This window comes from Halichondria panicea, chromosome 4, assembly GCF_963675165.1.
Source record: "Halichondria panicea chromosome 4, odHalPani1.1, whole genome shotgun sequence".
Taxonomy (NCBI): Eukaryota; Metazoa; Porifera; class Demospongiae; order Suberitida; family Halichondriidae; genus Halichondria; species Halichondria panicea.
In genome coordinates, this window is record NC_087380.1 from 4,929,650 (window position 1) to 4,942,765 (window position 13,116).

The 13,116-nt window shown below is 40.3% G+C and overlaps 1 protein-coding gene across 2 annotated transcripts; it reads left to right on the plus strand.

The window, feature by feature from the left end:
* The first annotated feature begins 3,417 nt into the window (after positions 1-3,417).
* LOC135335655 (cytoplasmic dynein 2 light intermediate chain 1-like) lies at positions 3,418-13,090 on the plus strand. Of its 2 annotated transcripts, none has more exons than XM_064531210.1 (16): positions 3,418-3,620; positions 3,664-3,755; positions 3,828-3,877; positions 3,993-4,027; positions 4,117-4,186; positions 4,938-5,026; positions 5,121-5,199; positions 5,372-5,479; positions 5,571-5,717; positions 5,777-5,856; positions 5,961-6,031; positions 6,135-6,180; positions 6,610-6,658; positions 7,242-7,334; positions 10,223-12,675; positions 12,872-13,090. In XM_064531210.1, exons 1-15 carry the CDS (start codon positions 3,613-3,615, stop codon positions 10,313-10,315), a joined length of 1,110 nt encoding a protein of 369 aa, XP_064387280.1. In that variant the 5' UTR covers positions 3,418-3,612; the 3' UTR covers positions 10,316-12,675; positions 12,872-13,090. The 2 variants fall into 2 exon arrangements, with proteins under 2 accessions (XP_064387280.1, XP_064387281.1); XM_064531211.1 differs by having other exon boundaries at positions 3,682-3,755.
* Positions 13,091-13,116: the final 26 nt, after the last annotated feature.

Below are 13,116 nucleotides of genomic sequence, written 5' to 3' on the forward strand. Positions count from 1 at the left end.
ATCATTAATAAATTGATGGTTAAGTTCTACAAGTCACAAGCCATCACCGTCTGTCTTTCCATTGGGGGTCACCACGTACTATCTCTCCTCCAGTCACAAAACCATCTCTCCTGTGTTACAAATTTTTCGAAGGTAGAAAGTGATTAATTAGTAGGCGTGGCACATCAAAAGGGGGCGTGGTCTTCAAAAATTTCGGCGCTGTGCGCCGGGTGAATTTCTTGTCCGCGAGAAAGAACCCTCCTTTCTTAGATCCTGGATCGGCCCCTGAAGCTGGTTGGTCTGAGCGCAATAGCTCAACTGATTTCTGCTGTGATTATGAAGAGGATGAAGCTGCTCAGTAGTATGGCATGCCTGTAGCAGCAAGCTCAAAGATTGAGTTGAGTTGAGAGCATCCAGAATTATGGCATGAGGGTCATCCTGGGCAAGCCTCCTAGGACTCCAAGTTCACTGCTGCGTAGCGAGCTAGGATGGACTGCTCTAGAACAGCGTCGAGAAGAGCTTATGCTAGTACAAGTCCACCGCAGCATCAAGTAAACCTTGCCCCAATCACAGATTAATAGCTTAATTCTTATTGCAGATCCAGCTAGCTTAGACTTTAATAGCATGGAGTCTTTGACTTTGCAGATGCTGAGGCCTCAGCGCATAATTATAGTCTAAATCTTTAGACTACGGAAACAGTAGACGCACTTTTTCACCTTGCTAAATTGACAGCTTGCTAGTCTAGTACCTTCTTTACATGTACACCATAGCTCTGTTTACACCATCTACGTAGCCTTGATTAGACTCGCAAGCCGTCACTGTTGCAGGCAAACAGTAGACTGGTCAAACTCCGTGTTGAGACTCGTGTTGCACAGTCAGCATAATTATCAGAAAATATGCTGCGGCTTTTGTGACGTCAGTATACTGCATGTGATACGTAGAGTTTTCTAGTGAAACGTCAGTATCATTGATCTTGTGGTAACCACATGCGGTTAGTTGCCACAAATATCGTGGCAAACGTTACACAAGTCTCAACACGGAGTTCCAGTCTACTGTTCGCCTGCAACAGTGACGTGCGGCTTGCAAGTCTAGCCTTGATATCATCGAGCGGCTTGTTATCGAGGCTAGCGAACACCTGGCCCCGAGACTTGTATATTTGCTTGAGTAAAATTGGCGAAATTTGACCCCGGGCCCCCCTGAGTTTACAGACACTATTCAGACTTCTACTGCAAGTTGGAGCAATCCGACCTTAATTAGCTAAGGTTAAGTGGTTCCAGCCTCCTCTGCTGGATTTTTTTTTTTTTTTTTGGTAACAGCTCATGTAATATCAAATGTACAAAAGCAACAGACCAAAAGATAAGAGGGGGGGGGCATACAGTTTAGCGGATACCATCCGCTGAAGGAGGTAAAGTTTGTTGGCAGTGAAGCCACAGGCAGGCATTTCCTCTCCAAAGTGCAATGGCCAGGCGATGAAACAGATGCTTCTTGGTGGAGGATGTGGAATGTGTCATGGTTACTCTCCGGTCGATGGCATTTCCGATGGCACCTATGATGTTGATTGCTTCTTCGCCTAGACCTCCTAGTGTTTCTGCCACAATGGGAATGAACAGGATCTGTGCTGTGACCAAGATCCAGAGGAGGCGCGAAGCACTTAACCTTTGCTCATTAGGTCTCTAATTGCCGTTGTGTTAATTGCATGCCAGTCTCATGAATTAGCCGCCCTTCCTAAGTGAGAGACCTAGGAAGGGCGGCTGATTTGTGAGACTAACCAACAAGCTGAAAGACATCATGCAAGACAGCCTGGAGCAAAGAGCTTGCCATCAATAGAATCATGTCAGGGAACACTCCAAAACAACCAGCTATAAGAAGCCATCATCTATGATTAAAGAAGTTATATCCAGGACCATGCATGTACCACAGCAGAAGAGCCTGAGGCCTCCTTTTACAATGTATATACGTATAAAGTGGACCGTACATGCATGCTACATGCAACAAAGGCCAGCTATTGAGAAGCCTGGCCAAAATCTCATCCGCCCTGTGTTCGACTGTGGGAGGGAGCAGCTCAATACTTGACTGAAAGTGGTCGTCGTTCTCTGTTTTACGTTTTAATAATCCATTCTCGTTCACACAGTTAATGTGCATGTGACGCTCATTCAACTCCAAAATGATCTTGTTGTTGCCAAACCAGTTCAAGATACGACAAGAAATGAAGATTTTGATGAGCTCAAGCATTCTTCCTCATTAGTATTCACACCTGAGTTTGCCAATGTGGTCAATGTCGATGGATTGAGAATTAAAGACGGCAAGGTGTTTGTTATTTGGAAGTGGCAGGTGCTACATCCACAAGACAAGACGGTAATAATAGTGAGGGGAATTGCTGTTTGTTTTCGGCCAACGGAACCCCGGACTATTCAGACGCAGAGTCTGAAACAGTCACACACCATACCTTTCAAGGTGATCGGATGTATTAAGGAAAAACTATATCCAGAAGTACTCTGAAAAGCAAGTGTACTTATTGACGAAGGTGTCCCTGTACCTATATATAGAAGTACATGTTGAACCTGACAATCCTGTGACTCCAAATGCAATTGCGTTGGATACGTAGTGAAGGAAGCACGGGATGCTGTGTACGATGCCCTCATAAGGAATGACATTACTGTTGTAACATTCAAGTGGGTCAAATTAATGTTGAAGTACACATTAAGTACTGTTGTCGTCTAACCTAATTTTGCGTTGATCGATTTCCAATGACTGCATTAATTTAATTGTATAACACTCGCACGACTATAAACAATCATGTTCTAATAGCATTGTTCACCGCTCATTCATTTTTTGTTGTACATTTCTATTGAAATTCAACCAAGTGCAGCAATAACATGCATCATAATTATACACGTATTAATAGCTGTTAGCCATGAATATAATGCTCATGATTATCAATGTCCAATTTATAAATAGTTGTGGTCAGTTATATTGCAGTAACTTGTGAGGGAGGATGATTAACTGGCACATTGTAGTATATATTCGCACATACATCAAATGAAGGCATTTGATAAAACAGTAATAATTGATGGCAACGAGGGATCCATTCGTTTGGGAGAACTTTCCTCCAATTTTAATACTTGACGGTGTGAAGTGTAAAATGTGCCCACCATATCTCTGAAGAAGCATTCCACATCTTACATCTTCAGTTGTGGAAGCTCTTGAATGTTTGATATCTCATCAGTGCAAGTGAGAGAGATCTTTATAGTAGTTCACTCCTGTGTACCCGTGGTTAGGCTCTTGAATCAGCCGCCCTTCTCAAGGTCTCTCCTCCCTCAGGTAGAAAGGGCGGCTAATTCATGAGACTGGCATGCAATTAACACAACGGCAATTAGAGACCTGATTAGCAAAGGTTAAGTGCTTCGCGCCTCCTCTGACCAAGATCTATGTGTACAGCCACACCCACAAGTTTGATGCACTTTTACCAGAAAAGATACACTCAACACTGTATACTCCACTCTGACTCCATTCGATCGATCGACGTACGTACATGTACGTAGTGCCTTGCTAGGATCGTACTCTGCTGCAAGTTGATCTGAGCCTCAGACTGAGGCCTACATTTAATAAATACAGCAAAACTTTAACTATTACATGGAATCGTGAGTAGTCTAGTCCTCCTGTTTAATTAGCTTGTTCATGTAGAAAATGTGCGCTTTGCAGTGTGGGAGGATCCCATAGGGACGTATGGAGTATAGCTCTAGAAGAAAAATCGGCGGACACATGGAACAAAAAGTGTGAGTAAAACATTTTTTGTTAATCTGTTGTTATGGGAACAAGATATGTTACGTATGTTTATTCGTCCATAGTAACAAGTGATAAGGATTCCACGGTGTTCATAGTTGGGGCTCAAAATTCAGTGAGTGAAGGATTCATCACCTTAAATTTCGCAGAATTATACACCTGCACGTTTTACCCAGAAACATCGAAAATGTTATTCTGATCTATAATAATACCGAAATCAATTTGTGCAGGGAAAAACTAGCATCATCCTGACCTTTCTGGAAAGGTAGACAGTAAATAGATGTGATCACAAATTCAGATTATACATTTTTAAATGATGACATGTGTCCCTTATATCGTCATTTTTTGTTTTAGGGAGGAGCCCCCAAAACCAACCACTGCACTTGACTACACTTATGGCAAACGATCTAAAGGAGCAAATATTGTAAGTACAGTAGACTCTCGCTAATCTGCTCTCTCAAGTACTGTCACCTCAATATACCAATCGTTTCGTTTGGCACGGATTGCTAGCTTGATCTTTTACTGCACAAAACTCACCCTGAAATTCGGTCACTCGCTATTCCATATACTGGTCCGTTCTGGCTGCCCCAAACTACGTTTATTATGGCCGAATATGGTGTTTTGGGTGTAGTTTGAACTTTGGCATATAAAATTGGAATAGAGAGCATAATGACTCATTATCCTTGAGACAGAACTGCAAAATTAGTCATTAGATTCGAGGTAGAGTCGCTTTTTAGCTGCAGCTATTTTCTAAAATCCAGCTACCTCGCTATTCCGGCCAAACTGCACTGTCCTAAGGGTGACCAGAGTCCACTGTGTCACACTACTGTATGAACATTTAGAACTTTGAATTTACTAACCATAATTATGTATTGAGTGTTTTCAGTCCTTTGTACGTGTGTCTAAAATCACTACTGTGTATGACCTGTGGTTGGTATTCACTCTGATAACAGGGGTGTGGTGGGTGTGGTGACTATACATTCTAGTTTGGCTGCCGGCTACTGGGAGCCTTTGATCCTGTCTAATGCCATTTGTTTAGATTTCGAATGCTTAGTAGCTTGTACAACTCTTCTTGTGCCAAATTTACTCTGTAATTTATGAAGTATAGCTATAATTATGTGCTAATGCCGCCCTGCATTAATTTATTTGTACTGTAAACTATTTGCTCATTCTAGGCAAAGGATGTGACCCACATTTGGGAGCTTGGTGGAGGAGCTATTCTGGCCAAGCTAGTTGACATACCCATCACTGTGGAAACCATCAGGTTGGCAAGGGTTGATTGCTGGTTGCATATAGATAAAGTATACCTATATAATTATAACCTATATATACATGTATCTGTATATCTTTCTATATAGTAATTTGTCTGTCGTGATAGTGGTTGATTTATCAAAACCGGAGGAGATTTGGACAACCTTGGAGGTCTTTCTCAAGCAGGTATGTACAGACAAAGCTCCGCTTCTTGTTTTAATACTCTTTACCCGATACACTGCATTGAACTAAAATAATAGCAATAGGTTGATGCTCACTCACCACAGTGTATATTTATTATGTATAATTATACTTGCACTGATACACACGACTGTACAACATGGTACACTTCCCACAGATTCGAACCAGAGTGCATGTTGTACTCTCAGAGCTTAACCCTATGGCCCCAGAGCTTGTCAGTAAATTAAGAACAAGGGCCTGGAATAAATTTGGAGAGAAACATCCGGTATTCAATGTGTTGTATAATATTATAGTAGCTACTTGCTCTTCATAATTGCTGCCCCTCAACGTCCTATACCGTACTTTACCATCCCTAGGACAAGGATCTCCTTTCCCCCCTCTCTGTGCCTCTGGCAATTGTAGGCTCTAAATATGACATATTCCAAGACTTTGGCCCAGAGAAGAAGAAGGCCATCTCACGTAGCCTGCGATTCCTGGCACACACCAATGGAGCATCGCTGCATGTGAGCAACGCAATCGTATCACTATACATATACATGTACTGTATATCGCATACTTATAGTTCTCCAGTATGAAGTCAGATGTGCTAGTGAACAGAACTAAGCAACATATCAGTCACTTGGCCTTTGGAACTGGGCTCAGGTTTGTTATGGATTGCTTTTACGTGCATGCACATTCCTCAGTCTGTTGTCTCCAAAAGCCTTTTGAGACTATCACTAATCACCAGTCCTTCTACATTCTTGCAGTCGTACTATGTCAATGGACTACACCAAACCACTTTTAGTGCCAGCTGGCTCAGATGCATTGGGGCAAATAGGTAATGGATTGATATCGGAAGCCATTATACAACTGGTATACTTGTTAAATAGTACACATACTGGCACTGTATAAGTGAATTATGTGAATAATGGCACTCGCAGGAGTTCCGTCACTATCTGCTGGAGAAATCAGCAAGATCAATGCAAGGTACATGTACAATAGCTTTCCACAAAAATGTCTTGACTACATGTATATAATTATGTAGCTACACTGACGTTCAAATATAAGCTGTACTTTGTACCTGGGTCAGCATTACATGTATAATTATATATCGTATAGCGGGTAATTTTCGTGGGGTAAAAAGTTGTTATTTTTGTGGTCAAGTTGACCTCCACGAAATTTTAATGTAGGCGTGGCCTACCACAACATATGAATGCAGTGCAGGCAACGAGACTAAACGAAATTTATACTCACAAAAATCACCGTTTTCCAGATAAACGAATTTTTACCCCCGAATATTACGCTATACGGTAGATAATGTGAATCGAAACTACACTGGCATATTAAATAATTTGTACTACCTGGGTCAACACTTCTTATGGTTATACATACATTATTTTGTATCTTTCACTGCAGAAACCCGCTTGAGTTGTGGAAGCAGGCTTATTGTGGATTTTTCCCCCAGGTTAGTATTTTAGTCTTCTTTTAAGTTTGCCATACAATCATCTTCTAATTTATTGGAGAGTTCTACGTGTAATTATCCCCAGATACTTTTTTGGGCAATTTTTGTTGTTGTTGTTCTAATACAGCGAACACTCTAGTGTTTAAGAATGAGAATAGCTTGAGCAGCGTAGCTTTATAGCCAGCAAGAGTGCTGCAGTTAGATAGCTTTGAGGATTAGATACCATATAGTGGGTAATTTTCGTGGGGAAAAATATTCGTTATTTTCGTGGGCAAGCTGACCTTCACAAAATTTTAACGTAGGCGTGGCTTACCGGAATGCAGTGCCGGCCACGAGACTAACGAAATTTTTACTCATGAAAACCACCGTTTTTCGAGTTGAACGAATTTTACCCCACGAAAATTACCCGCTATACGGTAGCTAGTGCAACTATTCAGTCGCACACTGTTCTATTAAACTTAGCTGGCTCGCATACAACTGCATGCTTGTTCTAACATTTCACGTGCTCTATACTGACAATTTCCAAAGTAAGTGCTGTCCGATAAATTAGTTATACGTTACTCCAATATTAAGATACAAACTACAGGTTTCCAGTCACCCTGAGACAGTGGACGATCCCTGTAAAGACTCTAAATACAAGGAACCTGATGTGGACGCAGTAAGAGCTCATAAAGACGAGGTGAGTACATGTAGCTTGTTTCGCTATACAAACTGCTCATACAAATTTCTATCGTATTTTCTATAATTATAAGCACCTAGTTGTAATAATGCCTGGTTTTTTTTATGGTAGCTTGGTTATAATGAGTAAAGATCATGTGCATAGAATAGCTGTGCATGTATTTGTCCACTAGTTGCTTGATGATCAAGTGAGACCCTCCCAAAGATTATCATGGCATTCTCTTAGACAATCGAAAATCTACATACCACTTAGACATAGTCCTAGCTGATCTCAAATAAGGCCTGGAAAACAATAAATAAGCCCCAGATACTAAATTATAATTATTATGCCAAAACACTTAATGCCGAGGGACGTAGCCACAGAGAAATAGTAAAACCGACCGTGTGTGTGTGTGTGTGTGTGTGTGTGTGTGTTGTGTGCATGCGTGCATTCCAGCTGTTACAGTAACTGCTCAAACCGTTTCAATGCGAGTACAAAAGAGCATCTATATCGACATTAATTTTGCCACAATTCTTGGATTTTGATATAGCTTCGCTCTTAAGTGGCTGCTTTTACTTCACATATTTAATAACAATGCTTGTATGCGACATGTTAAGGAAGTGGCAAGTAAGAGTTTCTATAGGCTTCTACTCATGGTTTTGATTTCATGGATTTGCAAAATAAAACTTTGTTCTCAAGTTATGCCTAGTTGTGCTTACTTGGAATGCCATTGCAGCCTTTTCAGAAGAGTGCGTAGCAAAACTTGTTCACTGAGTGTTGCTACTCTACTTAGTAGTTAGCTCTGCACTAGAACGCTAGGTATTGGTAGCTTCAATAGTGAGAAGAGAGCTGCAAGGCTCTGCTGACTTGCAGCCATTAATTTTACACTTGAACTTTTGCCATCGATCGTTTTTAACAACAATCATCGTCGATCATTACCCACTCTTTGAGTTTCCCGGTGATTCTGGATTCTGCATGCAGCAAAATTAATTAAAAATGTTGTGATCATGATCAATGTGTGTATAAAGCTAGCTATTAGTAGTAGCTTTGGCACCTCCACCGAGGCATCAGCACCCGGAAGTGGGCGGATCTGCATGCATAACCTCTATATAATATACAATTGTATATTGTAATTTGATTCAATGAGTGTACCTGTTGTTTTGATGTATCAACTGCCAAAAGAGTGTTTAAGTCAATGGTTAGCCTATAGGCTAGCTAGTTGGCTGTTCGTGGCAGCTAGCTAGCTCTGCGCAAGCCTATTATAGGACTTCCCCTGGCTGAGAATGGGATTTTTCCTTTGCACAACTGGAAGTTGGCCAAAACATTTCTAAATAGCGGATGTATGTAACCACGCCCCCTAATATTATTAATGAGTTAGCCGGGAGTGGGCGAATCTGCATAACCTCTATAGGCTTCTAGTCATGTTTTTGATTTTGCAAATGCTTTGTCTCGAGTTTAATATGGGTAGTTTTGCTTACTTCGAAAGCCATAATTATTGCAGTCTCTTCAAACTGATGTGCAGCAAAATGTGTTAGCTTAGGGTATAATTTTGAGGGTATAAACTTTTGTGGGTTAGAAAGGTTTTTGCGGAAAGCAGCCTTTTTGCAGCATGCACATGCATTAGTAAATTCGTGAGTATAATGTACTGCAAACATGCTTAATCAGCGAAAACTACGAATATTTATACCCTCGAAATAATATGTCCGCTATACCAGTAGCCATGGGGTCGCAAAGGGGGCAATTTCCCCCTCTTTTTTGGATCTCTACTACTCAGCTCAGGTTAGTGTATCTGATTATAGCTGAGCACTTTTCCTTTTCCTCCGAATCTTGCTGCAGTTAGCTAACTAGTAGGCAAGTAAACTCTATGTGAGCTATTCTGGTCTCTATCTAGACTAGTTCTTGTTCTTCAATGCAAATAGAGTATCAGGCCACACCCAACTAGGTGGATAAGTTAATTGTAACGTCATTATTAAGAGGCGTGGCTTTTGGTCAAAATTTCGCGGCTGATAAGCGATTGCTTTTTGCCCCCTCGTCCAAGCTACGGCCCTGTATACGGTATTCTACTTAGAACACTAGCTATTGGCAACTGCACGAGTGAGAAAAGAGCAAAGCTATAAACTTCTGCTGCAGAAAATCATGCAGCACCAATCAGATTGCAGACTGCTTACGTAATGCACTTGAGCACCAATCAGATTGTATAGCCCTTATGTAATGCATTCCTTGGCTTCCCAGCTCCTCCCCTTCTGCAGCTAAGTTGAGGCTCTGTGGTTAGAGGCGCGGCTAATACTAATGATATTCATAGTTATTACAGCAATGCAGAGAACAAATGCTTGATTGGCTTGAAGCCTGTCCCCCCATTTTATGGCTAGGGACAGGCACGCCCATCTACCACCACTGCACCCTTGGACTTGCATCCTTTTAGAGCTGTACAGTAGAACCTCGCTAATCCGAATAGAGCTGGACCAGACCCCATCCGAATACATGAAACTTCCGGATTAGCGGATGTCATTAATTGATTATGAATATTATTAACGAAGACACTTTTATACATGTATTACAATATTACTGTGGCCAGAAGGGAAGCTGCTAGCTAGAATAGTCTTCTTTCTCTCCAATTCAGTGAGTCTTGTGAGTTTTTTCTTCATTTTCTTTGCAGTAGCCATTGTCTTGAGCAGTTTATTAATAAAATTATTGCTGATTCAGCAAAGTAATATGGATTGCGCATGCGCAGTAGTCTATTCTACTGACAGCCCCTTCTCTTTTTCAGTTTGCATTTTGTCCGGATTTGCGAGGTTTCGGATTAAAGGGGTCCGGATTAGTGAGGTTCTACTGTATTAGCTGTATTAGCTGTACAGCCCTTGCGCGTGAGTAATAACCTATACCTATATTGAAACTATCTCTCCTATTAGGAGGTTGAGAGATATCGCAGAGAGTGTGAAAGAAAGACAAGAGATTTGGCCAGACAACGAGGGAATTTGGAAACATTCAAACAAGTTGTGTGACACATAATGTAGAGTACACGTACAAAACACATGCAAAGTCATTCGTTTGTCCTAAATTGGTAGCAGTTTATAAAATAATATTATAATTATAGAAGAACTATATGAGACAAATTGATAAGGCCGTTCTTGTGTCAGCTATATTTATTGTTGGTATACCCAGTAAGGGCAAATCAAAGGTATTGCCATGTTTATGGTGTCACCGTGATGTGTTGGTAAGTATAGGCTAGGTATAATAACATACTGTTGGGGCTTCGTGTGTAGTCTTTGATGCATTTGTCCATTCTGAGATTCATTCGTGAGAAAGTATGTCTGTAAATCCCCCAAACTTTCCCAAACAGGAAATAAATGCACTTTGTTCTTTGACCTTGTACCTACAACCTAAAGTACCTATGTCCTCTTATAGTATGTATATGAGTGATGTGTCTAGGATACATGTACGTACATACGATTTGATTAGTCACAGCTAGATCATGTCATTTAGATCATGTAGGCTAGATAGCCATGAACTACTAGCCTACATACATGAAATCTAAGGCACTGCTAGTACCGTATAGCAGGTTATTTTTGTGTGATGGAAATTTTTGTATATTTCGTATTGAAAAGCATCATACGAAATTATTCTACCGCAATAGATTCAACGTTACTATCCTGAGTTGTACGAATATTTAAAATACTTAAACATACAAAAATTACCCACTATAATTATGGTGTATCTACTTGTAGAAGCCTTACCTATAGATTATGTGGACTCTGTACTCTATAGTCTTGAAGGTTTGTGACTCACAGGACTCTGAACGTTGGCCCTAAGTTACAGGCATATGCTTACATCATGTTGTCAAGGTAACACACATGTAATAAAAGTCATAAAGTCTGTTCCGGGTGTTTTATTACACGGTCAGGTAGACTCAGGCATAATTGAGTAAGGGTGGTGGTGATATAAAACACATTATAGCGTGGGAATCCTCGTGTTGTATGCATGCAATTATTGCAGTATACAGGCAGCTCGCCCTCGGAGCTTCACCCTCAATCTTGTGCTAGTATATTCTATAATAGATCGTTCCTTTTACTTTCTCTGTAATTATTGTACCGTATTACTAGGATGTTTTGCAATTAAGTATCAAACGATGCAAATTTTAATTGCGAGCATTGATTAATCCGCATAAAGAAAATGTAAAACCTTAACACGATCTTTGCCAGAACGCAATAGTTAGATCGCAAAATAATGGTCAATTTTTCTGCTGATTTGACTCATTCGCAAAGGTTTTCCACCTGCAAAATATTCTAGTAATACGATAAATGTTGTTATTATCTTCATAATCGCATGTTGTCCTATTATTCACTGTGATTCGTACAGTGATTAATCGCGTATCAGTAATTGCACGTCGTCATGAACGACATGCAATTACTGCCTTGACGACCGCATGTTCGAATAACGGCCGCGGCTAATTTTTTTACTGAAACTGCAGCTAAAAATGTCCTTAAAACTGCATCACAAACGATTAACAATCAATAGTATGGCTACTCGTGCAATAAGGGATTAATAGCACGCATAACAAGCACTGGCAAGGTTAATAGCACTCGGCTACGCCTCGTGCAATTAGCCATTGCTTGTTACTCGTGCTATTAATCCCATATTGCACTCTTAGCCATACTATTAATTACAACTATGTTCTTCAATCTTGTACACTTCTTCTATATTAAAACACACTGCTGGGGCTTAGTTTATAAATTGAACCCAAAATGAGAGTAATAAATCCCCAAAAACTTCTTATTATCCCAAACAGGAAATCTTATATAATTGTAGCACTCTAACTTCTTTGACCTTTGTGCCTACATAGCAAACAGGAAATTACACAGGATCATGCATAATTTGTTGCTCATGACATTGTATAAATTAGTGGAAACGCTTGGTGTAGAACCATATTTTGCACTTTATTGAGAGGATGAGCCACTGGACTTCAACAGAGTCACCTGTAGCTACTCAGATCCTAACTGAGGAAGAAAGGAGAATAGTATTAAGCCAGATTACATCTCTAGACCGTTTTGCTGCAGCTAGCGATAACTTTTCAAATGGTTCCAGAGCCATAGTATGTGTTCCTCCGCGGGCAGAGGGAGACAATGAGAGATGGATAGCTGTGAACCCTCTCAGCCAGCAAATTGATTTCAACATTCGACAGCCAGACCAAAATCGAACTGTACTGTATGCTTCTGAGAACAAATATGGATGCAACAGCTACTATTACAATGACCAGCTTTCATGCTGCATCATTTGGACAATTATTGCCACTGTGATCTTCTCTATTTTGACAACTCCCGTGATCCTTTTGTGCTGCATTCCCATGATCAAGAAAATGAAACAGGTAACTACATGTAAAACTAAAGGATGTTGTTTGATTTGGCATCATACTGTAAAGTTCTAGCTCTAGTACACATGCACTATGTATCTTATTTTTCATCTAGATAGTTGTATCTACATACATGCAGTCTATGTTAGTTAAATTTATGCATAATAGCAACTATGATCTAAATTAAGGCATTTGTTTAATACTCCTGCAGGCTGAGAGAAAATTTGAGGAGAGGGACAACTTTGGTGCCCGTAAGGAGTACAAGAGTTGCTGTAACTGGTGCATAGGGCCTACAGTATGGATTACTGTAATTCTACCAATAGTTTTAATACCAGTTATTCTAGTAGTGGTATTTGCTGCAGTAGGCATCTTCTAATACTGAACTTTTTTACTAAAAGTATATACAAGATCATGTTTATTATTGTGATTCTACCATTAATTTTAACAGTATATACA